This window comes from Branchiostoma floridae, chromosome 1, assembly GCF_000003815.2.
Source record: "Branchiostoma floridae strain S238N-H82 chromosome 1, Bfl_VNyyK, whole genome shotgun sequence".
NCBI lineage: Eukaryota > Metazoa > Chordata > Leptocardii > Amphioxiformes > Branchiostomatidae > Branchiostoma > Branchiostoma floridae.
This window is the reverse complement of record NC_049979.1, coordinates 3,328,076-3,354,189: the sequence shown is the minus strand read 5'-3', so window position 1 is coordinate 3,354,189 and position 26,114 is coordinate 3,328,076. Positions and strand designations below refer to the sequence as shown.

At 44.9% G+C, this 26,114-nt stretch overlaps 5 protein-coding genes across 8 annotated transcripts in view; 2 read left to right on the top strand and 3 right to left on the bottom strand.

The window, feature by feature from the left end:
* The window catches only part of LOC118409839 (protein sel-1 homolog 1-like), a 20,859-nt gene extending 12,929 nt beyond the window's left edge, over positions 1 to 7,930 (bottom strand). Inside the window, exons 1-8 of one of the 3 annotated variants that reach the window (XM_035811208.1) lie at positions 7,383 to 7,930; positions 6,400 to 6,443; positions 4,085 to 4,727; positions 3,379 to 3,442; positions 2,434 to 2,596; positions 1,680 to 1,733; positions 1,052 to 1,111; positions 252 to 333 (exon numbers count right to left, since the gene is read on the bottom strand). In XM_035811208.1, coding sequence (XP_035667101.1) covers positions 252 to 333; positions 1,052 to 1,111; positions 1,680 to 1,733; positions 2,434 to 2,596; positions 3,379 to 3,442; positions 4,085 to 4,727; positions 6,400 to 6,443; positions 7,383 to 7,455 — 1,183 coding nt within the window. In that variant the 5' untranslated portion in view covers positions 7,456 to 7,930. The remainder of the gene's footprint in view (positions 1 to 251; positions 334 to 1,051; positions 1,112 to 1,679; positions 1,734 to 2,433; positions 2,597 to 3,378; positions 3,443 to 4,084; positions 4,728 to 6,399; positions 6,444 to 7,382) is intronic. The other 2 variants (XM_035811200.1, XM_035811216.1) reach the window with 2 other exon arrangements.
* A 132-nt stretch (positions 7,931 to 8,062) lies between these two features.
* On the top strand, positions 8,063 to 14,936 carry LOC118409859 (piggyBac transposable element-derived protein 5-like). Of its 2 annotated transcripts, none has more exons than XM_035811235.1 (7): positions 8,063 to 8,681; positions 9,241 to 9,501; positions 9,757 to 9,891; positions 10,284 to 10,579; positions 11,085 to 11,126; positions 11,641 to 11,749; positions 12,166 to 14,936. In XM_035811235.1, exons 1-7 carry the CDS (start codon positions 8,214 to 8,216, stop codon positions 12,415 to 12,417), a joined length of 1,563 nt encoding a protein of 520 aa, XP_035667128.1. In that variant the 5' UTR covers positions 8,063 to 8,213; the 3' UTR covers positions 12,418 to 14,936. The 2 variants fall into 2 exon arrangements, with proteins under 2 accessions (XP_035667128.1, XP_035667119.1); XM_035811226.1 differs by having other exon boundaries at positions 9,757 to 9,951.
* A 1,146-nt stretch (positions 14,937 to 16,082) lies between these two features.
* On the top strand, positions 16,083 to 19,500 carry LOC118409874. The gene is made up of 3 exons (XM_035811246.1): positions 16,083 to 16,355; positions 16,787 to 17,594; positions 18,251 to 19,500. Exons 2-3 carry the CDS (start codon positions 16,881 to 16,883, stop codon positions 18,446 to 18,448), a joined length of 912 nt encoding a protein of 303 aa, XP_035667139.1. The 5' UTR covers positions 16,083 to 16,355; positions 16,787 to 16,880; the 3' UTR covers positions 18,449 to 19,500.
* An 88-nt stretch (positions 19,501 to 19,588) lies between these two features.
* LOC118423820 (tyrosine-protein kinase receptor Tie-1-like) lies at positions 19,589 to 20,532 on the bottom strand. Its single transcript, XM_035832086.1, has one exon. The coding sequence runs from the start codon at positions 20,525 to 20,527 to the stop codon at positions 19,589 to 19,591; it is 939 nt and encodes a 312-aa protein (XP_035687979.1). The 5' UTR covers positions 20,528 to 20,532.
* A 237-nt stretch (positions 20,533 to 20,769) lies between these two features.
* Positions 20,770 to 22,341, bottom strand: LOC118423775. Its single transcript, XM_035831997.1, has 2 exons — positions 20,995 to 22,341; positions 20,770 to 20,921 (listed from the first exon to the last, which is right to left on the bottom strand). The coding sequence occupies exons 1-2, from the start codon at positions 22,262 to 22,264 to the stop codon at positions 20,770 to 20,772; spliced, it is 1,422 nt and encodes a 473-aa protein (XP_035687890.1). The 5' UTR covers positions 22,265 to 22,341.
* Between the last annotated feature and the right edge of the window lie 3,773 nt (positions 22,342 to 26,114).

Genomic DNA, 26,114 nt, shown 5'->3' with positions numbered 1-26,114 from the left:
CTCGTTCGCTGCGCTCACTCGGTGGTTTATTCGGTGGTTATAGCTCCTGACCAGGGATTATCTCACCATATACACCTCGGGCCGGGGCATTAACCCTTTATTAATGGCCAATATGGTTTCATCAGCACATCAAAGAAAGAGACTACGGTTGCCTTTAAAATTTGTATTGGCAAAAACATGTAACTTTGCTCTGGACAAGCAGAAACAAATGGATTGAAGCTACATACACCTATAGGTACAAATAAACTCACCCTTGTTGGAGACCATTCTGTAGTAGGTTAGTGCCGACTCACAGCTCTGGGCCACTCCTATCCCTGACCAGTACCGGTAACCCTGCACAACAAACGGGGCATTAAGAACACTTCACAAAACAACTGCAGACAGCATGTACAATCTAGATAATCTGTAACAGTTTGATTACACAGACCAGTGCAACAAATAATGGTAACCCTGCACAACAAACCTGGTGTTAAAAACACTTCACAAACTGCAGTCAGCACTGAACTAAACTAGTCCACTACATCACAGATTTACAGTACTGGCCATGGCTACATGTCAGTCCTACATGTAACTCACATCTACCCTACAGCGTCAGTTTGGTCTGTGAGCTGTTCATACATGAAATACAGTAAATGTATTTAAGTTTGCAGGAATTTAATTTCGCGGTAGTGGGAAAAAGGACTTTTCGCGGTGGTTTTAATTTCGCGGTGGCACCATGCACAGTAGTCTCTTACTGCCGTGAAAAAATGTTCGCGTTGGTTTTAAGTTCGCGGTGAAGCGGACACCGCGAAAACCATGAACATTAAACCACCGCGAAAGTTTCTGCATTTACAGGGATGGCAACCCTGCAGAACACCTCAAACAAAACACTGTTAAACGATATGAGCAAAACTGACAAAAGCACAATGACAAAAGTACTCTACGGAAAGTTACTTCTTTTCACACTGACTTTTGTGCAAGATCCTTTGTAGAAAATCTGCAAGACTGAACAGGCCAGTGCAACAAATAATGGTATCATTATCAAGGCAAATGTTGTACAAAATGTACTTACTAGAGTCATCTGTGCGAGGGGATCCCCACCAAGGGCAGCAAAGGTGTAGTAAACCAGCGCCTGGAGACAGAACACAATATTTCAGTCAGATTTCTGTATCTGTATCTATATAGCCGGTATAACCACCTGTAACGCGCCGGCTTCACAGGTACACAATGCGGCAGCAGCTGATTATATTACAGTTTACACGACAGGTCACACCTAATTTTTCATAATCTATCTGCAATTATTCCTTAAAACTATCCAGCAAAGATGCCCCTGCTGTTCTTGGTGATGACAAATTCCACTCCAGGATATGTGTTGAAAATTCATAAGTTGGTTAACATGGATACATGTACTATGAATAAGACAATCAAGAACTCATTACTGCATCATCATGAGTATGACTGTACCCTTTTCTAGAAATACAATGTAGTATCGTATGTTGTGTCAATTTCATTCTGTAATACTGTATTTAGATGCTTTGACATGTTTTGTTATTGATAAGTGCAGCGCCTCTGTAAACCTCAACATATGTATTTCATGTGACTTCACTATGACAGACAAGTTGATTTTTAATAACCTGACACTGAATTGTGTACTGAATCCCCAATGTCTCTGAGATATAGTTTTCTAGTGATGAACTCACCTTGGCTTGGCTTGAGTTGGTACTAATGCCTGCTGCATACATGAAGCCTAAACCCTAAAATGGGCAAACAAAAGTGTTTTATATAAGTACTTTGTTGATACTCCAACTTTCAAATTAATTTGGACAAGATGAGCAAATGCTATGACATTTGTGGTAACTTTTAAGTGATGTTGCATGTTCTTTTCTGTATCACTATTCCCCCAAACACACACACACACACAAACAAAGACAAAAACACAAATAACTACATTTGTAGTATTGTTAATGCTCATCATCCAAACTTCAGGCTTTTACAGTAGATATGCCTGAGAAAATGAGCTGACAAAAAGTTCCCACAAGCATCATGAATCTACTGTCAGTGTTGGACAAGTCCATTAGCCGATTGTCCAGGGAAAGTGAAAGTGCCGATCAGGCAAGTGAAAGTGCCGATCAGGCAAGTGTATGTCCTACCTCATCATGATCAGTCTTGTCCGATCGGGCAGGAAAGATTTTTCCATCAGTGAGATTTTGGTATACTTGTTACCTTTCACAGTCATGGATTCAAGCATTGGTCACACAGAAAGTTGGAGGCAATAAATAATTAAGGAATTCCATTGCTGGAAGTGAAAATCCGTGGAAAAATGTGCTTTAAATTTCGGGCAAGCAAAAAATGGTTCGGACAAGTAGATTTTTTTCGTACTTATAGGACAAGTGTATTTCAGAAAACTTGTCCAACCCTGACAGTGAAAACAAACAGTGAGAGACAGTTGTGTACCATCTGAGCCTTTGGTGAACCCTTGTCGGCCAGGTCCTGTAGGATCTCGAGTGCTCGCGTGGCGTTCTGCGGCAGGTAGTCTCCGTACAGGTGAGCGAAACCGACCAGCTCCCGCGACTCCGTGTGGTTCAGCTCGGCAGCTTCCAGGAAGAATGCGTAGGCACTAAAAACAGAACAACACACAACATAAAGTTAAAGTCAAAGTTACCTAAGCGTAGATGCATAGGAGTGGTACCCATCTCCATTTCCATAGCCCTTAGGCCACGCATTTGTGCAAGACACTTCAGTAGGGGGCTAGTCCTCTGATATACTTTCTCATAATGCTGGGCACTAAAAACAGAACAGCACACAACATAAAGTTAAAGTCAAAGTTACCTAAGCGTAGATACATAGGAGTGGTACCCATCTCCATTTCTATTACTAATTAGGCCACACATTTGTCAAGACAGACACTACAGCAGGGGGCTAGTCTAAGTCCTCTTATATTTATGTGCGTTTAACTCCCATAAACTTTCTCATAATGCTGAGTGCTAAGCTGAGAAAGCAGTATGCACCACTTTGTTCATGATCCTGTTACAGTGAATATTGAACCTGCGACCTCCCTGGTACAAAGTGAGCACTCTACCATTGAGGTATTGAGCAGTATTTAGCACAACACAGATTTGTATAACTTATACGTTTAAAGATACGTTTATGTGTTATTCCACTAAACAGGGAATAACACATAACATAGACTTGTGATATACACTCTGGACAGGAAGAATGTGTGGTATCTACATATGGAACAGCAAACATACACTGTGTAGACTTATTCTGTGTAGACTACAGCACTAGGAATTTGTAGGTGCATAGGCACTCAGGAATCACACACAACATTCAGTAATTTTACATTTACTTCTCCCATGAAATGTTCACATTCAACAGCAGGAAAAGTTACCCACTCACCTTTTTTGGTCTGACTTTTTCGTGCTGTTTTTGAGAACCATCCCTTCGTCATATATCCTTTGAGCTGACAGTGGAAGTACAAAAAAAAAAGATTCAGCGGTCCGTCTTGGCTCCATGAGACAGCTCTTTACCCACAGATTCATACAATATGTCTGAAGGAACGCATGTTAACACTTGTCTACTACGTGTATCTTTCTTCTGACATAAAGCTGAATTTAAGTGTTACAACCTCATTGTGAGCCCACAATACTGTAAATGCAGAAATGTTCGCGGTGGTTTTATGTTCGCGGTTTTCACACCGCAAACATTTTTCCATTATAGTACAAACATGTATGAGACAGTCAATGGCGCTACCGTGAACTTAAAACCACCGTGAACACTCCATTTTCCCGCTACCGTGAAAGTAAAACCCCGCGAGCTTAAATGCGTTTACATTAACCACTACTGCTAAAACCCCCTGCTAAGACAACCACCCGTAGGTCTGGCCAAAAGCGGTCATTTTGAACAGGTGCATATATATATATAGGCTTGGAGAGGACCGGCTTGTTTGTTCTGTGCCACTTTTGTTCCAAGTACCCACCTGACATAGCCAGCACAACAGGGTAGAGACATGTGGTAAAGGAAGGTGTTTTGAAATATTCAGTGTATAATGTAATAATGTAACACTGTACTAACAGTACTAGATATATATGAAAATACAACCAACCCTCTTTCTCCTTCTCCAACTGTTCCCTCCTCTCTTCTGTCATTTCTTCCTCCACCTCCTCCAGGGGTGGCATGTCTGACTCCCCAGCGGTGGGGGGCTCCTCCAGGGGGGTGGGGGGCTGCTCCAGGGGGTGGGGATCGGGCGGCTGTGTTGCGTCCTCCTGTCCAGAGTGAGAACCAGAGAAACCGTCCTGACGTTGAGGCATAGGTGTGGTGGAGGGGACTGGGTTATACACAGGCACCTCTACGGGCTGCCTATAGTACTCCTGCGATCTACCTATCTCAGGGCCGGGGATATCCTCCTCCTCACCCCCCTCCCCTCCATCTACAGAGCTACCCTGACCAGTTCTCTCCTCAGCTTCCCTCTGCCGCTGCATGGCCTGGAGCTGCCTCTGTGTGGCAGAGTCACGCATCTTCTGCTGTATCTGGACCTGATCCCCCACGACTCTATTCTGCCCCTCCTTGGAGTGTTGCCTCTGTTGGCCCTGTTCAGTCACGTATCTCTCCTGTTCATCCTCGTAATGCTGTCTCTGGAGCTCCCTAAAGCGCTGTTCCTCCTCGGGGGTCAGCCGGGGTCGCCGCGTCTCTGCCGGCTCCTCCTGGTGTGCGTTCTCCTGCTGTTGTTGTTGTTGTTGTTGATTATCCTAGTGACCGTGATTGTAACCACAGGTTAATGGCTGGCCTACTCTACAAAGTTGCAGGAGGATCTATGGTCTAAGGTAAGGTTGTTTTTTTTTGTTTATGTAGAAGGATGTCTTACAGACGTACTCACTTTCTTACTTTTTCCCTAGACAACATAATGTACAAGAAGCTACAATATGTAGTGTTATTGGAGTGTTATTGGTAAGAACATCCCAGGGACTGTGTACTAGTACGTAGCTATAGGTATACAATGGAATGGCATTAACGTTTGACACAATAGGCTAATGTTGGAGTATAAAGAATTTCGAGCTTATATGCATAACTGATGATGAGAAGGAGTTAAAAATTTAAGACTTTTACTTTACAGTACACAAGAAAGCGTACATTTGGTGATATATACACACTAGCAATTGTGCTCTCAAATATATCACTTACGTGATCACCAATACAATTGTTACTGTAGACTACACTGACTGAATAGTCTTATAATGCGACTAAAGCACATTAACACAAACCTACAGGGATACAGTAGTTCTACATATATCAAGGGAGTATAAAGACAGAGTGCTTGAATGACTTTAAGCTTTGGACTGAATAAGAAATTATTCAATAGGAAAACAGAATGTGCATGAATACCATCAATTATAATAGAATTCGAGGATGTTAGTATAAATATGTTACATGTATTTTGAATCTAAGGTTATGAAAGATATGTCATCTAAGGGTAAGAGGCTTTTGGTCTATGGCAGTATTTTCAGAGAATAAGCATAACTAAAGGACATAAGTATTTAGCTATGAAGCCAGTTACTTGAAATGAGGTTTGTACAACGACTCTTATAAAGAAACTACAAGTAGGTACGTCAATGAAGGTTAGACATCCAGGTAATAGATTACTTAAGAAGCAATTACTCAAGCAACTGGATATGATTTTGGAAAATCATATCCATGAGTAACTGCTTTTAGGCGTATGGTACAGGACTACAAAGAAGAGTTGGCAGTAAATGATAGATCGCAGATGGATGGAAATTGTAGTACACTACTAGTGTGCAAGTTACAACATACATGAAGGGCACTTGAAACTACAAACAAACCAGAGCTCAAAATACCACTTGCATATGCTGGTTAGTGCAGGTAAAATTGGAGCTGTGCAGGTATTTCTGGTGTCTACCTGTACCTAATCTGCACTGGTCCATGTACTGGTTTTCATACATAAATGTCCTATAATGTAGGTCTATATGGATTGTTATTGTCTACATTGATAAAGTATAAAAGAAAAAAAAAGCAACGTTCCTGAACAATTTTATAGTATGATTTATACTTCCTAGGAAGTTCAGAGTGGTGCAGGTTAAATTTGTCTGGTGCAGGTTATTTTCAATGTTACCTGCACCAATGCATGTATATAGAAAACACTATTTCGAGCCCTGCAAACCAATGAAAAAGTCAATGCTAAAGTCACCTTTAGAATCTTTGATGTATATGCAAGTCCAAAAGAATGAAAACTTATAACAGTTAACAGATAACAGTTACATCACTAATGGAATAGGGCAAGTAGTAAGGAAGGTACATGTACTTATTCATTGAAACTTAGTTAACATGCTCTAGATTTTTACATCAACAAAACCCCACATCTCATACCAACGTCCTTGCTCATGACCATGACTATTTCATACTCACATTTATGTCATCTCCTGCAGCCTCCTGGGCCCTTCCTATAATGTCTGGGGGACAAAAATGTGGTAAAATAAGGCTTGGTAAGCTCCTATTTCTTTTAACGGAATATGTGTGCATGATGTACTGTACAAATTGTATTTACCTGCATACCTGCATACATACCTGCATACCATCTTCAGTCGAGGGAGGAGTGGACTCCTGTAGTGGACTGATCTTGACACTTCAGGTCATCGGCTACGCATGCTCATACTTCAGATGGCTCCAGTGTTTGTCTAGCTGGTTTTTGAATTCGTTCACTGTCTTACTGCTCACTACTTTCTCTGGCAGGGAGTTCCAGTTATTTGCCACTCTTGTGCTAAAAACCTGGGCTCTCAACCTCGACTTAGCCAGGGGGATCTTCAAAAAGTTGTACAGTGGAAGCCGCTTAATTGCCCACAATATTTGCCAGTGTATTCCATGCAATTATCTGAATGGTGCAACAAAGTTATTACGCTGGACCGCACCACCATGGGATTTGGGGATTTCGTGCAATTAACAGAAGTGTGCAATTAGATGGCTTCTACTGTATTTGCAAACATGGCATACCATAATTAAGTAAGTAAAGAAAGTTTTTCTTGCAGTTTCTTCCACACTTCTTTGCTTTCACTTGCTTTACTTGGAAAAGCCTTTATACATGCAAGGACGTTGATGTAACGTCCTTGATATATGCACACGGAATGTTTTGAGCACCAAGCTAAACTTTGGAGAGGAATTTTCAACTTATTAATGCATGTAACTTGTGTCAAGAAGTGTGTGCACATACATTCCACTATTTTTTGGGGTTGGGAGTAGCATATATCTAATGGCATTTAGACGACATTTTGCGCCATCTGGAAGACTATAGTGTAGCTGATTTTTGAGCCATCAGATTACAAATATTAAACGTTACATAACCATACAGCGTGCACCTCGGTTCGAACAGGTGTAATTATAAGTTAGTAACTCACCTTGTGTCTGTGTGCCGCTTACAAACAGCACTGCGACCAGCAGGCACGCTTGGTGCGGTCTAAGAAGCTTCATTATAAAAGTTCTCCGGAGTTTTATCAGCTAGCAGCTGTGGCAAGATCGCACAAGCGGCGGTTCCCTGAAGGGTGGACACAGAGACCGGTGGGAGGGGGGCAGCTCACTTCCTGGTTGAACCGTTTTCACGTAAAAATCGAACCTGTTAGGCCGCTGTCGACGATCCTGTCAGAATATGAGACAACAACAGAAAGCTTATAGTCTTAAGAGTACGTCAAGCCCTTCTTTGATCCATTTCGTTTCGTCATGTTAGCTCTAGCTCAAGCTAAACATCATAAACAACACAGGTCCGCCACGTATTTTTTGCAGACAGCTTTTCCGGTTGTAAGGCGGTCTCTGATTGGTCGGATCAGCGCGTGACCTCTCTGGTGGAACGTGCGACCTTTTGGAGTATCATTTCCCGCGAAAATATTGTAGGAATGACAGCTTCACTGTGGAACATTGGGGACGTATCTGACAAAAGTGAACAATTCTTAAGACGAACTGGGCAAAAATTGGCCAATCACAGGTTTTCTTACATAACATGAAATCACGCATGCGTGAACTCGATACACCGATGACCTTTGACATGTAGTTCTAAACTGTGTGGCAAGTGAGAGGCAAGAAGAAATTGTTTGCTGTAATAAATTTTACAGTGTTTCTGAAGGTATATAGAGCCTCACATTGACTTAAATCTGCAGAATATCCTGTAGCTGACCTTAGCATAGTCAGCATCTCAGGAAGTGCCCCGCCCTCAATCCCCCTGCAGCATCAGCACCATGGATGATGAGGAGGAGCAGAGACGGCCGGCCGGCCTCCAACATCTCCTGAGACCTCCGTCCAACCCGGCGGATCACGAGGGGCTCCAGATTTCCGACGACATGTTCGGCGGGTCGGCAAGCTCGGACGACGCCAGCACCGGCTCCGAGATGAGCCAATCGGATGATGATGATGAGGATTCTGAGGAGATGGGTGATGCAGATGAGGATGGAGGCGGCAGTGCCGATGATGGAGGGTGGACGGCCGACATCACTCACTTCGACCCCCCGTGCTTCAGCGACGGCGAAACGGTCGGGCCGGTCCGAGACGTCACGCCGGACATGCGGCCGATCGACTTCTTCCACCTGCTGGTCCCGGAGCCCGTCCTGAGCGCCATCGTGCAGCAGACCAATCGCTATGCACACAAGTACCAGCTGAAGAACGGCCGGGACGAGGAGTGGCGGAATGTGGACCTCGCGGAGATGAAGGTATTGATTGAAAAGACTCATTAGGACTTTAAACTGTATCTCTACATTAATGCGTTGTCTGACCCTTGCCTCTTCCCTCATGACCTCAATGAAAAGTAGCCTACGGGCCGATTTGAGCTTTCATGAAAAAACAATGGTTCAAACAAATTATGCTCCAGGTTGTGTCCTGATGCTTATTTGTGAGGCTGTGTCTTTTAATTACTTTTGTCCGTCCCACTCATTGTTTGGGACCATCATGCATGTTGTTAATTTTCCATGTTAATCTTTCCCAATTCCATTTTAAACTTAGGAAAGCACATGTACCGTAGTTACATGTCAGGAAGTGAAGATATTTTGGACAGATGGGGTGGAATTTATATTCCGTCCCAACAGGCAAATTTCTGTCCCAGGACGGAGTGACAGGTCCTGGAGATGGTCCTGTGCAGCAGCATATTTAAGGGGGGCTGAACTGAAAATGAAAAGCCCACTACACATACAGTAGTACATTATGCTCAGATATAGCCCCAAAGTCACAAAATACCACAAATTATTTATGGGTGAAATCTTGTCCATTTCGCAGGCGTTCATGGCCATCTTCATGTACACCAGCCTGGTGCACGGCGTCTTCTCCGAGGACATCTCCGCCCTGTGGGAGGCTGACGAGATAACGTACAACCCGGTCATGGCGAGCATCCTGACGCAGCGCCGCTTCCAGCGCATCATGCGCTACTTCCACGTGGTGTCCTCCAGCGGCCAGCAGCAGGGCGACAGTCTGCGCAAGATCCGCCCCTTCCTCGAGACCGTGCAGAACTCCTTCCGGAATGAGTTCAAGACTGCCCAGGTACCTGATACTGCAATTCCTGATTTTTCCAATGTACTTTTATGTTGAATGGTTTTCGGTTTTCATGGTGACGACTGTAACGAGAACTTATCATTACTGATAACAAATAATTTGTCTTGGTGACAGTAAGAAATGATTCGTTCCCATGAACATTTAGTTCCAAAAAGTTAAATTTTCTTTTTTAGCATATCTTATTACCTGGATGTCTAATCTTCATTGACGAATAACAAAGGTATTTTGACATCTTCGCTTTAGACCCACGTGATCCACGAGCCTCCGCTGGAGGAGGAGCCGCTGATGTGGTCGCGCCACCTGGACAGGAAACGGCGCAAGAAGAAACGGTTCAACCTCTGGGTGCGACAGTGCACAGCTACAGGGTTCATCTCCCAGGTGAGCTGTCTGTGTGTTCCTCCATGTTTACAGTGCACAGCTACAGGGTTCATCTCCCAGGTGAGCTGTCTGTGTGTTCCTCCATGTTTGATGTCCATAACCCTATCTAGGGGTGGGTACCTAAGTACAAGGTAAAATGGTCTCATTCCTGTATTTGGCCGTCCCATTGGAATATACACTTTCTATGCCAAAAAATTCCATTAAGACAGTATATCTGGAGATGTTTTGCTTTCTATCGCAAGCACAGCCGTTAATGTTACATGTAGGAAATAAAAAAATTGCCACCTAAATCCAGCGCAATCCAAAATGCTGGAGTGGCTCCACGAGCCTTGTTTTGAAGTGAATCCCCCCTAGTAAATAAAAAAAAAATAAACATGTATCTGCTTTCCTAGATCCACATCCATGTGAAGGAGAAGAGCGACAGCCTGAGCCACCACGAGAAAGGTTACTCCGTCGCCCGCGACCTCTGCTCCGACCTGATTGGCTCGGGACGGAACCACATTGTGTTCTGCATCCCGGCCAACACCAGCCTGCGTCTGTTCCGCGAGCTCGAGTCCCACGGCGTGTACGGCTGCGGGGTCGTCACGGACGCCAGGCACACCGACTGCGAGGGACTCCCTGCCAGCGTTCTCGCCAAGCCTCCGACATCCCTGCGCAAGTATGACAGCATCGTCCGCACCAAGGGCAGGTTTGTTTGTTTGTTTGTTTGTTTGTTTACTAGATGGTATCCCCGCCAGCGTTGTCGCCAAGCCTCCGGCATCCCTGCGCAAGTATGACAGCGTCGTCCGCACCAAGGGCAGGTTTGTTTGTTTGTTTGTTTGTTTACTAGATGGTATCCCCACCAGCGTTCTCGCCAAGCCTCCGGCATCCCTGCGGAAGTATGACAGCATCGTCCGCACCAAGGGCAGGTTTGTTTGTTTGTTTGTTTGTTTACTTGCTTAGAATCTCCAGTAAAGTACTCATAAAAATACATCATGCTCTTAGTAGTCTTGCTTGAGACAATTTAACACATGACTCTACAGCTTACTGAAGCTTCACTATTATATGCAAACCTAGCAATAACAACTGAGATAGAAATGTCACAGAGAGAGCAGAGGTCTGAATTGTTAGTTGATGTGACACCTGGTAGTTTTTGCGTACCATGTACATAGTGTCTACTTTTGTCCATTTCTTGATACTTTGTTCCAATGCAGATATTCCGCTGTGTTGTGGAACTCGCCACGCAACCCCTTCAGGTTTGTCTGTTCATTTGTTTCAAACAACAAGTTACTAAGGTTAAACCCCCTGTAAACAACTGTAAATAAAGTACAAGCTGCATATCCAGTCAGGATTATTTCATCTTCTCACACAGAAATGGACCATTTTCGATAAAGTATGGTGGATTCTTTAACATGCTCTAGGTGTGGCTCTCTTTAAACATGGGGCCTCCAGATTTATGTCCTATCAAAGCTAGGCACTCGATTTTACCTGACCCAAGTGATGAAGTAGGTGTAAAGTTCTATTTAGAAAGGCACGACTTTGGGGTCTGGTGGAGTTTAAACCCAGAACCAGTAGATTCCAAGTCAATATCAAACATTCGCGGGCATCATAGTTCAAGTCATCAAGTCAGTAGCCTGACTAAAATCACACTCCTAGTTGCCACCACCTAGGAGCAGGTCATTAACCCCAGCCAGCAAGAGACTGTGTGAATACAGGCTAACAATTGTCAACAACTCTCACAACAAGACCACTTTGCCCCCCTCCCCCCAGGTTGCTGACGAACGCGTTCTCGCCCGCGGCGCAGGGGAAGCTGGTCGTGAAGAAGAACCGGAGGCCTGACGAGGAACGGCCGTGTCTCGAGGCTGTGCAGGCCTTCCAGGTGGGCTGCTTCACTTTGTTTGTTTGTTTGTTTGCTTGTTTGTTTTTATTGCATACACAGTAAAATTCCCTCATGGTGTAACACAATGTGGTCCCAAATGAATATAGGCATGTGATTATTATGATACTGTAAAATGCATGTAGATTCGCAGGGATTTAATTTCGTGGTAGCGGGAAAAAGGACTTTTTGCGGTGGTATTAAGTTCGCAGTAGCACCTGAGGCACTGTACTCTCTTACTGTTACTGCCATGGAAAAATGTTCGCGGTGGTTTTAAGGTTGCGGTGAAGGGACCACCGCAAAAACCGCGAACATTAAACCACCGCGAACGTTTCTGCATTTACAGTATATTCTTGACAATAGTGATGACAATACAACAATGTACATCTACTTCTTAAGAATCTTCTCCTCTGTTTCAGAACCACATCAAGTACATCGACAAGTACAACGAGAAGTACTCTTGGTACATCATCTCCTACAAGCCCAGCAAGACGTGGCAGCAGCTGTTCTGGACGGTCCTCAGCCTGGCCATGAACAACGCCTACATCATGTACAAGCTGTCCCCGGCGCACGCGCACTCCCGTCTCAGCCGCAGCGACTTCGGGGCAGAGCTGCTGCGCGCCATGGCCGGGCCGTACTACCAGGAGCCCCCCACGCAGGGGGAGGAGTAGCCCCCCACCCAGGGGGAGGAGTAGTGCGTGCCATGGCCAGGCCGTACTACCAGGAGCCCCCCACCAAGGGGGAGGAGTAGTGCGGGCCATGGCCAGGCCGTACTACCAGGAGCCCCCCACCCAAGGGGAGGGGTAGTGCGCGCCATGGCTGGGCCGTACTACCAGGAGCCCCCCACCCAGGGGGAGGAGTAGTGCGCGCCATGGCCGGGCCGTACTACCAGGAGCCCCCCACCCAGGGGATTAGTAGTAATCTCCAAGTAGATCCTACGGTAGCATAAGATACTAGTATCAAAAGCTGGCAGAGGAGTGAAGCCGGCTCAGGACTGTGTTTCGTTACCGGGCAAATGGACACCTTTTGGCTGACTACACTACTTGGCCACTTTGGTGCTATCTTATACCATTGTAGGATCTGCTTGGAGATTAGTGGAGTAGCACCTCGTTGAAGAGATTCATTAGTCATTTACAGTGTGTGATCACAGTTAGTAGAATTTTCATCTAACAGAATTTTCAATTGACTTCTTTTTACTTACCCGTGCTCTGCAAAAACCACAGGAGCTAATTGACTCACCCCTACTCCGTAACAAAAACAACAGGAGCTAATTGACGCATTTGCATCAACCTTGTCTTAGCTAGCTTTGCCTTACCTTTGTTTCCCATTGGAATTCAAAACTGTCTTCAGCTTGATTTTGTCTTACCTTGTTTCCAAAATTGTCTTCAGATTTTTCTGCATTCATAGTTCAGGTATAAAAGACCAGTTTCTCCCAGATCACTTCAGTTCAGTGTAACTGATGAAAGATGCCGGATGGCTGTCTGAAACGTCTGACCATTTCCAAAATCATGTTCAGCTGCTTGAATAACTGATTTTTGCTTATCTTATTACCTGGATGTCTAACATACATCGACAAGTGTAAACCTAGTATCACACTCTCTCGTCGTGAACAAGATGGACTGATAGCCATAGAAAACTTGAGGGTATACCGGTATATCTTTATAAAGAAGTCACTGTTAGATGAAAATTCATATTAACTGAGTAGTACTTCGTTGGGCATTCTCAGGAGACTCTTCAGCAGGGTTCTAGCCAGGATTTTATTTTAGTGTAACGGCAATGACGAGGTAGCAAAGCGACCAATCAGAGATGGTGTGCAATGTGAGTCTTTCCCTTCCATGTCAAGGAGATTTTGAAAATGTAGGGTAAAATGCTGGCTTTTTAAGGGTACCAATGAGGGTAAGTCTTGTATTTTTGGTCAGTTTAGAGGGTCATTGTTCCACTACCAAAAATACTGACAAAGTTCCCATACAATGGTTGAAAAATAGTGTAGTTGTCCTCTTTTTTTCTGCAAATTATAGCATGGTGGCCCATTATACTAAAAATGCACTAGCTAGAACCCTGCTTGAAATACCACCTGTAACATTATGTGCAATGTTTACATACAGTTGTTAGGGTATAGGAGGATATGATTCAGATATGTTATATTTTTTCATTCATAGATTGTATCTTAGAGGCTTTATTTTTGTAATAACCTATACTAGTATATAATTATTATCACTTGCATGTAAGTTCATTTTCTTTGCTGTTGCAAAGACATGTCGTCTTTCATTGTTGTGTGTTACTAGGGCTTCCAAATGGTACAAGTGATGTCTAAATGCTATAAGAAATAGTTGAAGACATTTGTTTCCAAGGACAGTATTTGATTTCAGGAATTAACATCTCGAGAGGCTCTTGAGCGGAGGATAGCTTAGCAATAGATCGATGAAGGAGAGAAGAAACAGTGTTTGTTACGTATGTGTGTACCGTGCTGTCAGGTGCTCTAGTCTTTATGTCTCATCTTGTATGTACAAAACCGTTTCTCTTGTCGGACTGGTCCAGAAAAAATGGACCTGAAAGAAATAGCCCTTCTCAGAATATTTGACTGATGAACAACTTGGTTAAACTATGTGTAATGTCATTTCTAAAAGTAGTATAGGAAGTGAGAAATGTTGTTCAGAATGATAGATACACTGAGATCATTAATAACTGGTGCTAGAATCCTCAGAAACTACAAGGTAGAAACCTACTCATAATGCTGTACAAGGTGTCAACGTACTCTTTACCACATGATTACAGTACTTACTGGAAACATAGGAACAGCACAATGTATTAAAAAATGCACAAAGGTCGTATTTTTGGTACATTGAAAGTGGGACATTGCATTGTATAACAGTCAAGGTAGAATGATGTTGTGATGACAGTCAAGTCATGAAGATGTTGTGATGACAGCACACTTTCTCTACTGATGTCTTAAATATCTGGACATCTTAAATTCTGTTGATATAAGGATATGTACTGCTCTAGTTCTAGTTCTAGTTCGTAATCCGCAAACCTCCCATAGGAGTATCACGCGGATGGAGGAGGCGCAGCGGCTGGACTACGTATGGATAGATGCATACAAACCATAGCAAAGTCTCAGTCATTACCTCAAACTTGACAATGCAACAATGTGTCCTGCAGCTGGTCAAGACAGAGAAGGAATTAAACACAACCGACGCAAATGTTTTTATGCTGTGGATCAAGTGATGATTTGTTTTTATTTCATGAATTGACCTCTGCTGCACATTTTCGAAGGTCACAAAACAAGTTCAAAATTGATAAATACGATGTATAACGCTAGTCTCTACCAGACTCCGGATCGCTGGAAAATCGTAGAAATGGAACAAATAGAGGAGTAAGCCGGCCAGAGGAATATAGCCGGCCAGGGAACAGCAGGCGATCCACGGATCCGATCCGGAGTTTGCTAGAGACTAGCATAACGTTGCATACACTAGCGCCTCAGAAGCTACTTCATTACCTTTGGCTAAGGTTATGTTTTAGGCTTGTGAGTCTGTGTGTGTGTGTGTGTGTGTGTGTTAACAGCATAACTCGAGAAGTCTTGGATGGGTCCCGATGATATTTGGTAGGTGGGTAGGGGTCGGGAAAACGAAGGTCAAGTTCGATAATGGGCCCCCTAGCGGCTCACTAAGGTACTGCAGCAGAAGCTCAATTTTTGATATCTCATGTTCTGGACATACTGTGGTTATGATTTTTCAGTGGTAGATTCTAGCCCTTGGGACGGAGAGTGCTGTGAGTTTGGACCCCCTAGCGGCTTGTTTGGAACTGCACTCGCCGATTTCCTTTCAAACTTTGGACAAGAATAACTCGAGAACGTGTTCATGGATCGTCATGATTTTTCGTATGTAGATAGCCCAAGTAACAGTGTATATAATGGAATACTTATTATGCAAATCAGCAACTAATTTGCAGAATTAATGAGGAAAGTTTATAAATCCACTGCATTTCATGATAGGACTTTCAAACTTGTCACATATATAGATGAGAAAGAGAGAAATATCAATGCATATTAATTGTGCAAATGACGGCCTCATTTGCATAATTTGAATGAGAAAATATAAACGTGTTGACGGATCATCATGATTTTTGGTATGTAGATAGCCAAAGGGAAGACTTGCATGATGGAATTCTTATTATGCAAATCGACAGCTAATTTGCATAATTAATGAGGAAAGTTTGTAAATTCCTTTATAGGACTTTCAAACTTGTCACATTTGTAGCTGAGAAAGAAAGAAATATTTTGTAGTTTATTCTTGTTGTTTGTAGTTTTGAGTTGCGTGGGACAGTACAGCAAACAGGATGTCTGTTTAGATATCCACGCTTAAACCCTTGAAATCACACATTTGTGGTATCTGCAAGATGCGCGCTGGACGCCGTTCCTCCGGGCGAGCTGTGGGGGAATAAGGGTAGACAAGATTTTCAATGTGGGCTACATATACATGTGTTGTAGAGACTAGAGCCTAATAGTGCGTGACTTACGGGCCACAGGCTAAGGAGGAGGCGGGGCTCACCTGTCCGTCTTCTTACCTGTCCTGGCGGAACACCTGACTCTTCTTTTCAACATGTCCGACAGGTACGTTACGTGTGTGACTTTACTTAAGCTCTCTTTCAGACTTACGTGTTGTCATTTGCGCAAACTACCGAAGATTGTGGGTACCAGGGGGGCACAGCTGCCGTTACGATAAACGTTTGTTATCGAGCTGTGTGTGTTGAAGATGTCACAGTCAGAGATCAGAGTATTCAAAGGATTCTGTGGTGAGTTTACGCTTATGTTCACAGGGTCAGTGGAAGGACAGTGCCTGGAGGCTTAAGTTTCAACAATGTTGGCTTTTTTCATTCTTTGACTTTATTCCTTTGTGGACTTACGATGTTGAGAAACGTTAACAGTTGGGACAATATGTATCATTTTGAGTGTCCCCTGTTTGTGTTGAGTACTTATCAACGCCGAAGAGGAGACTGGTGGGAATGTATGTATATGAAATATCGGTTTACCTCCTTTCACAGGTCTCTGATTTGACCGTTCGGGCGTTGACATCGTAAGAGGCGGCGGGTGCTACTGACACCGTTGAATCAGCGCCAAGGTCAGGTAGATAGAAACATGGCGACCAGACAAGGAAAGAAAGTCAAAGTCAGAGTAAAGAATCTCTTCTCAAGAAGACGGAAGAAGTCTTCCCGGCACAAGGACCAGGTACGCCTTCTTAAAGAGTCGGAGGAACCGATAACAATCATAGGCGACGACGAGGGACACAATGAAGAACCGAACTTGACCTTAAACGTAAAAGCCAGACAGACGACAAAAAGTCAGAAGCCCAAACGCCGCAGTGTGAAGTTAGATGTTGGGGACATGTTGTACGGTGGGCAGGGCGACCGGGAGACGGAGCCTTCTCCCTCGGGCCACACGGGCACCGACTCCCGCAGGGGAGAGGGGGCACGGCCCGGGGAGGAGCAAGACTTGGACCTGCGACTTGTCACGAAGGAAGACGGTGAGGACTCTCCTTGGAATAGCGATGAGACTAACGAGAAGGTATCAGTTTCTACCCAACTACATCTAGACAGTGGTGAAGGGGAAAACACTCAGTCTGGCAACAACCTAAAGAACTGTGCCTACAGCGATGCGGAAGTCTTGACACGTACAGGGAAAGACAAGAAAAGAGAAGAAAAGTCGAAGAAGAAACGTAAGAAGAAAGTGACCTTCTCGCCCACGTCTACCAAGTACATACAGCTGGACGCCTCCCAGGAAGCCTTAGACGTCTGTTTGGTGGAAGAACAGAAGATCAAAAAGAAGAAATCCAGAAAGAAGAAAATCAAAAAGGTAGGCCCTTTGTACAACTCTATTTTCATCTATTAATTTTCATAGTCTATGTTACATGGTTATTTCATTTCAATTCAAAAGTATGTATTTCAGTAGCGATATGCTGATCTGTCACTCAGTGAATCGATTATTCAAGCTATTACACTAGATTTGTTCAGTCAATGCGACGACTACGTTTAGTTTTAGAAGATTTTGCTGCAAATCTTCCTCCCTTTCTTTTCATCTGTTTGCTTGTTTTTCTTCTTCATGTGTTTTGCAACCACCCTAGAACCTAATCTCCGAGCAGATGTTTGGATGGGAGATCGTTACGGTCTCTGACAACCACTATAAACAGGGTAACATTGTTGGTGTGGGTGCCTGTATCTGATATCCAAGCAGATCGCACGGTGCCATTAGATAGTATCAAAGCTGGCAAAGGAGTATAGCCGGCCAAAGGGAGTCAGGCGGGCACCTCCGGTAGCTTACACATAACCAGGCCGGCTAGACTCGTCTGCCAGCTTTTGATAGTATCCTATGCTACCGTGGAATCTGCTTGGAGATTAGCCTATATCAGAAAATTCCAGCAATCGAAAAACGTTACGATCTTCCACCCCCAACATCTGCTTTGAGATTACTCGCCCTGTCCCCGTAACGGCTCTTTCTTGTGTCTTGCACAGAGAATCCGCAAGGCGGCGCGCCTGAGCTGGCGGTACCTGTTGGCGGGTTTCCGGAACATGACGCTGGTGACGCCGTTCTACGTCACCACCGACACGATGCAGAGCGTGTACTCCCCGCAGTACGACACCAGCCTCGTCACGCCCATGTACATGACGTCATACACCGGGGAGGGCGGGTACACACAGCGGTATCCATGACAACCGTTGCCACGGCAACAGCTATTGGAGAAAACCGCAATGACTTTCAATATCGAATGAAAGTTCATATATGGTGGTAATTGGTATTATAAAGATTCAGGTTTCGGGTCATTTCAACATGAGAAGGATCAGAGAACTGTTTGAAGGCTTGTTGATAACGTTAATACAATATTGATACGCAGCTTAAGTCTGCATATAAATCTTTATAGCAATAATTATTCTCGTAGGATACACGGAAATGCCTGAGGAAAAAATTGTGATATTTCAAAGTTTTGCTGAGTAAACAATAGTTTCACATATCGGTTAAGGGCATATGTAATCGATTTTGTTTCTAGTTCCTTTTCTTTAAGTTTAAAATTATTTCACCTTGACGTCAAGTGGATCTTCCAAATTTAAAGTTTCCCCCACGAATACAGTGCACACGACAAAGCTTTACACGGATAATAAGACTAAAGCAGATCAAACAAATTCAATCCTGTCAACAGCTTTGATTTCGATGCAATTTATTGACATAATTTGGTGTATGCCTGGATGGTTTAAAAACTGTACAATCGGATAGTCTATCCTGCACATCAGGAATAAGCTTCAGACAGTGATGATCGATAATGAATTATTTGCTGTAAGAACATCTTCGTACATTATGATCTATTCTATAGAAATCACACATAATGGAACATTGCCTTACTATTCAACAGTAAAAATACACAGATTTTGCAGGCACGGTCGCAATATCCCCATTCCAATCTACACTAAAGCAAAACAAAATTATCAAAACATACTTTTCATGAAAGGTTCCACACCTCTATGTACACAGTTGTATGGATCTAACTAACTAAGGTAACTGAATCAAAAGTCTGTACTGTAAGCTCGAATGTATGGTGGCACAAGAAACAAAAGCAACTTTTGCAAATTCTCTGTTCAGACATGGAAGTTCGCTCCTTGTTTAAACAGACTAATGATTTGATCTACAATAGTTCACGACAAAAGGTAAATACATGATGTATTCTGCTGGTACCGTCAGCCTGGATTGTTTTTGTACTGAATAGCTTGTTTAATGGTAATTTGACAAGACCTGATACTAGTAACTGACTATAGAAGAATCTCCATCTAAATTTAGAAGCCTGTAAAAGAGAAGAAGCTTCATTGCCATGAAATGCCATGATCAACGAGGTGAGCAGCATCCCTCCGTGGCCTCAGCTGGTCTATCTTTTGCAGCAGCTCTTCAGGAGTCGGTCGCTTTGATGGGTCGACTATCCAGCAGGACCTGATGATGCGGTACACCGACAGCGGACAGTTCTCCGGCTGCTGCAGGCGGACTCCTTTCCTCAACAGCTCCAACAGCGTGCACACGTCCGGGTGCATCGGGCCGCCAGCATAGCGCGGCTCCTCCCCGAAACTAGCAATCTCCCACAGCAGCACGCCGTACGACCACACGTCACTCTCGCACGTGTACACCCCGTCCCGTAACGACTCCAGTGCCATCCACTTCAGCGGCAACAGCTCCTCCTCCCCGCCCTGGTTGGTGCGTTTGTACGCCGACGACACGTAAACGTCGCGAGACAGCCCGAAATCCGCGATCTTGGCCACCTTCCTGTCGCTGATGACGACGTTACGAGCTGCGATGTCCCTGTGCACGATCTTCAGACGTGCCAGCTCCGATAACCCACTGGCCACGCCAGAAGCAAACCCGAGTCGTTCTAACAGTTTCCTATGTCCTGTCACCTTAAACTGCTCTCTCAGACTCCACAGGTACCGCCGCAGTTCTTCATTAGTCGCGTACTCTACAACAATGTACTGTGGCTCCGATTTAGTCAGAACTCCGTAAAACTTGACCACGTTCGGGTGTCCATCCTTGTCCTCGTGGATTCTGGCGAGGATGTCCATCTCGCGGCGAAAGTCGCGGACAGCCGACGCTGTCACGCGGTCGGGCCGGATACTCTTGGCGGCCACCAAAACCTGGTAGCCTTGGGGAACGCGCAGTCTTCCCCGCACGACGTGTCCGAACTCTCCCTCGCCGATCATGTGCTCGAAATGAATGTCCTGTTTGTCCAGTTCCCATGGTGACAACAGGGTCTCCATTTTTACGTCCGCTGTGTCATTTGCATGCAGCCGACGCCGTCTTGCCAGGGTCACAATAACGATACAACCGACTATGGACATGGCAGGGATAACGGAAGCCAACACTTTAACGACGACTTGGTCACTTTCAGGTTTTGGGGCATTCTCACAAAATTCACCCGATTGTCCCTCAGCACAAATGCAGGTGCCATTGACTGAATCGCACGAGGCGTTGTTTTGACAGTGACAGTTCATGCTGCAGTTCAAACCGAAACTGCCAGGTGCGCAGGTTTGCTCACACCTGTCTCCACGACGACCCGGAGGACACAGACAACCCTCCCACCTGTCACACGTCCCTCCGTGCTGACAATCGCACACCTGCTGACAAACTTCACCCCAATGGCCAGGCGGGCATCTGGTAGCGTTGAGGATAAAAGTTGCATTGACCACTTCACCATCTATAGATCTTACCACACAAGTATATTCACCATTGGCTGTTTCCAGGATCGTCTGAAAGTTGATGGAACTGTTTTGTACCGTCCGTTGTTCAATGATTCTTGTGTCCTTATGAGCGTTTTCTGCTGGATAAACCCACGTCATATTTGCTACGTGGATGTGTGGAGCCAGGCAGGTCAGTGTCAGGTTGGTACCGATGTACTTCACGACTGAATCGCCAGGTGTCTCTACGATGACGACCTCGGGCCAGGGAATATCACAGACCCTCCCTCTCCATCCCGGGCGGCACTCACAGGCACCGTTAAAGCCATGGCAACGGGCACCGTTCTTACAGATACAGTCTTTGTCACAGTACAGACCGTACCTGCCCTCGGGACACCCTGTAACATCGTACTGGAACATGAACTCCACATGCAGAGGTTCGTAATATTCTACGTCAGCGCTACATTGTATCCGATAGGACGATGTTGACCATATCTCATTAACCTGTACAAGCACCACATACTGGAGCCCTTCCGCCATGCCCATGTCGCACTGGCCGCCCTGTGCCCACCCGGGCAGCGGATAGTTGTATTCAAAGGTGTCTAAAATTACAACCTTACCCTTACTTCTCATCAACTGTCTGTCGCTACATTGAAACTCGATTCTACCTTGATGCGCCTTAAACGCCGGGCTGAAAACTTCCCCATCATTCAAGGGTTGGCTCAAAGCAACACACAATCGAAGGGAGCAGTCTTCCATCGTAACATCAATGGCCTCGTCACGCCAATAAAGGAAAAAGTCGGCCGGATACTGTCGTGTGGTGGTCCCATCGAGTACAACATTGTAATTTCTTTCAGTGCTTGTCAGTACATAGATCTCATCCGTCCCATCATCAGGAATAACTGGTGTTTCGCACCGCCTGTTGTAGTGCGACGGGTATCCCGGCACGTCCGTGACCACGATGACGAGGTTCACGAGCCAGACGCTGTTGTCTGCAGTATCTGTCAGCTCCAGGGACAGGTTGTGCCGCGGGTGGAACTCATAGTCCAACTGCGCGACCACGGTTAGCGTCATGTTCTCAGGAACGACCTCAAACCGTCCCAAATCGTTGCCCCTGGTGATGTTCACTGACCAGGATGGTCCATTCCTTTCTACAACGCTGGCATTAACGACGTCCCGCAGGTGCTTGACTGTGCTGCCGACGGACGCGTCCTCGCGTATCGCGACGTCTTCATACCACACCGGGGCGTCTCGGCGGGCCTGGGAGGATGAGATCAGGGCGGCCAGCAGGAATACGGCACAGGACGTCGCACACGGCATCTTCTGTGCACAAATACACCACTTTTTATGAGGTTTCGCCACGTTTTGTAGCTGCAGGTGTGTTGATGGGACAGGGCTCTACCTGGATATGCAAGGATGCAGAAATAGTCGTTTAAAAATAGTAATGAACTGTTCATTCATTCATTCATTCATTCGTTCGTTCGTTCATTCACCTTAGAGCCAAAGAAAACTGTATCGCTGCTACTTTCTCTTTTGTGCTCATTCGGAACGCTCAATGTACAATCGGGATAGGGCACTGATCAGTAGTTAGGACCCGGCTATATACGTCACAGGGCAAGTAACTTTATAAGACAACAAAGTGAGGTCAGAACTGTTGTTTGTGTATGGTACAGGGCTCGACCGCAGTTCGTGGTTGACAGACACTTTGTCAATATTGCCGCAACGCGGTAGTGACAAACGCACGCAGACCTGTTTCCTTTCTAAATCTTTCGCCCGTCACGATCGTCATGACTCATGGCGGCCAGCACCCTACGACTTTGCGGTATTTGCATTAGCGATAACTTGTTATTCTTTTTCTTCTTTATGTTTCCCTCTAAAACCCCTACTGGTTATATGTAACTTATTAGAGGTGCTTGGCTTCGCTAAATGAGGTACAGATTAAAAGACAGAAAAGTACTTAGTACTTAGCATATTAAACACTTAGTTAATCAGATCTAAGAGAACAGTTGAAACTACTGAAGGGTCAAAAAGCACTGAGATGAACAGACAACACTGAGACATCTGTGACAGAACCATGGAGGTCAATCAGAACCCACCGCGCCGACGCAATTTTAAATTTACGTCTACAACGGTCGTCGCCCAACATTCCAATTACAAATGTTAAACATTATCGTAATAAATGGTAAAAATTATCGAAAAAAGAAAATGTCTAAACTAATCAACTACTCCAAAAAACATCACGATGTGGACGCTACTTGCTGCTACACTTAGAGTAACGAATCCGGAGCGTGCTAATGAAAAATGCACACGTTTTGTATTAAAGGCCACCACACTTAACAAGACGGAAATTAGCACCATTGACGAGGATCTAGCACAGCGCCTTCACCTTAAGAAGGCGGCAGAATATTGTCCGACATTTTAACGAACATAACATACCAGCACTGCTCTTATTATAGTTTTCGATTGCACGGACCACAACTGAACATGGCTGTACGTGTCTTCTAGACAAAATCAAAGGAAAAGGACAAAACTCACCAAAGTCTGACTAGCTAGCAAGGTGGCTCCTCTGGGACTGACTTTCAAATAAACTTAGTTCCTGAAACTTCAGAACACTTAAGTCAAGCGGAAGTCCATAAATGGAGAACCATATCGCGTTACTAAAAACACGACTACATCGGTGATTGATGAGTGCGCATTCGTCATTGATTGGTTACACAAATCGTCAAAATGATTGAAGAGATTTGCACGAAGAGTCACTTGGCAACCACCTTCCGACTAGCTGGCTCTTCTATGTGTGACTGATTTCCGATTGAACTAAGGTTCCTGAAACTGGAGTCATGGGGAAGTACGTCAACGGAGACCCATATCACACTCACAGAAAATATGTCACGCTAAACACATAACCAACACAGGTGAGTACATATTTATCCTTGAATGGTTAAACAAATCCTCAAAATGATTGAAGATATCTTGACGCAGAGTCACATGGCTACCACCTTCCGCCATGGCGCCCCTAATGCTTGCAACGTGACAGGAAGTCAGCCGAAAACAGGAAGAAACTTCAAAGGTAAAAATTGCAAGAAAACACAAAACATTCCCTCAGTGTCACTGAGGAAACACACAACAAGATTCCCTCAGTGTCAATGACAACAGTTGGTTGATTCTACCTGAGAATTTTGACAACTTTGAGACTTATGGATTATTTGATTTTGACGCCAATTGGATTCTAATTTGAATTGTAATAACAACTAGTAAGAAGGTAAGACCTCTGACCTCCTCCACCTTGAAATCTTGAAAAAGGCTTAGGCCTAAGATGTATCGAGGTTGAATCAGGGTCGAAAAATTTCGAAAGTCAAACTTTCCCTCCGACAACAAAGTCGCAAAGCCTTACATATAAGTACATACGAGATATGAGGCTAAAAGCTATCAAATTCGATCCTGTAAACTACTTTGTTGTAATTTACTCACTTGTGTGTCCCTAGATCGTCTAAAAACTGTGCTATTTGACGTTATTCAGCTATTACACTCTTACGTTATCTGTTTAGTTACTATCGTTAATCTTTTACAGTGCTAAAAACCATAAGGAAGGAGACACAGTGACACAGTATTGGTTTCCTTCCCCCCCCCCCACCCCAGCACAATCCAATTCAATCCATTCAACAATAGTGACCAAAGTAGAACGATTTCTTAATACACAACAGTAACCCGTCTGACATTGCAAACAACCAGACACAACTTTTCAAGGCAAATGTAGAGTATTCACTTTTCGTATCTACTATAAAACAGCATAAACAATTCATCATCAAAAGTGGTTCAACCCTATATACACAAGCATATACGTCTGATTGAATGAGGAACTAACGTTCCACTTAGCCTAGCTCACATCTCTGCCTCCTATTCTGCACATCAGTAATAAGGCATGTTTAAAATAGGTGGCGTGAAATTCTGCAGGACAGTGATGATGATGAATAATTTGCTTAATGGACATCACATTTTCAAGCATCATAATCTTTTCTATAGCAATCCCACACAATGGAACATTGTCTTGATATCCCACAGTAAAAATACATAACGGTCTGTTTAATGGTTATCTATAAACAAAACATGATACTAGTAATTACCTATAGAAGAATCTGCATATGTAAGCCTATAGAAGATAATTGCATGTAGAAGAAATCTAAACAACTTGGATAACTACCTACATAAAAAAACGTCATTGCCATGAAATGCCATGATCAACGAGGTGAGCAGCATCCCTCCGTGGCCTCAGCTGGTCTATCTTTTGCAGCAGCTCTTCTGGAGTCGGTCGCTTCGATGGGTCGACTATCCAGCAGGACCTGATGATGCGGTACACCAACAGCGGACAGTTCTCCGGCTGCTGCAGGCGGACTCCTTTCCTCAGCAGCTCCAACAGCGTGCACACGTCCGGGTGCATCGGACCGCCAGCATAGCGCGGCTCCTCCCCGAAGCTGGCGATCTCCCACAGCAGCACGCCGTACGACCACACGTCACTCTCGCACGTGTACACCCCGTCCCGTAACGACTCCAGTGCCATCCACTTCAGCGGCAACAGCTCCTCCTCCCCACCCTGGTTGGTGCGTTTGTACGCCGACGACACGTAAACGTCGCGTGACAGCCCGAAATCCGCGATCTTGGCCACCTTCCTGTCGCTGATGACGACGTTACGGGCTGCGATGTCCCTGTGCACGATCTTCAGACGTGCCAGCTCCGATAACCCACTGGCCACGCCAGAAGCAAACCCGAGTCGTTCTAGCAGTTTTCTATTGCCCGTGATCTTAAACTGCTCTCTCAAACTCCACAGGTACCGCCGCAGTTCTTCATTAGTCGCGTACTCTACAACAATGTACTGTGGCTCCGATTTAGTCAGAACTCCGTAAAACTTGACCACGTTCGGGTGTCCATCCTTGTCCTCGTGGATTCTGGCGAGGATGTCCATCTCGCGGCGAAAGTCGCGGACAGCCGACGCTGTCACGCGGTCGGGCCGGATACATTTGGCGGCCACCAGAACCTGGTAGCCTTCGGGAACGCGCAGTCTTCCCCGCACGACGTGTCCGACTCTCCCTCGTTAGCCTGATGTGATCAACCCATTAGGGGTGACGCTGCCTGCCGTCTTCGGCCCTCGGGGGCTTAACCTCGTCCGCTGTGTCAT

Coding starts and splice junctions, on each gene's coding strand:
- LOC118409859 (XM_035811226.1), top strand. CDS start 8,214: ATGGATGATGAGGAGGAGCAGAGACGGCCGGCCGGCCTCCAACATCTC. Junction 9,502..9,756: donor ATGAGTTCAAGACTGCCCAG/GTACCTGATACT, acceptor TCTTCGCTTTAG/ACCCACGTGATCCACGAGCC. Junction 10,580..11,084: donor ATCGTCCGCACCAAGGGCAG/GTTTGTTTGTTT, acceptor GTTCCAATGCAG/ATATTCCGCTGTGTTGTGGA.
- LOC118409874 (XM_035811246.1), top strand. CDS start 16,881: ATGGCGACCAGACAAGGAAAGAAAGTCAAAGTCAGAGTAAAGAATCTC. Junction 17,595..18,250: donor GAAAGAAGAAAATCAAAAAG/GTAGGCCCTTTG, acceptor TGTCTTGCACAG/AGAATCCGCAAGGCGGCGCG.
- LOC118423820 (XM_035832086.1), bottom strand. CDS start 20,527: ATGGAGACCCTGTTGTCACCATGGGAACTGGACAAACAGGACATTCAT.
- LOC118423775 (XM_035831997.1), bottom strand. CDS start 22,264: ATGCCGTGTGCGACGTCCTGTGCCGTATTCCTGCTGGCCGCCCTGATC. Junction 20,922..20,994: donor GATCCTGGAAACAGCCAATG/GTGAATATACTT, acceptor CAACGCTACCAG/ATGCCCGCCTGGCCATTGGG.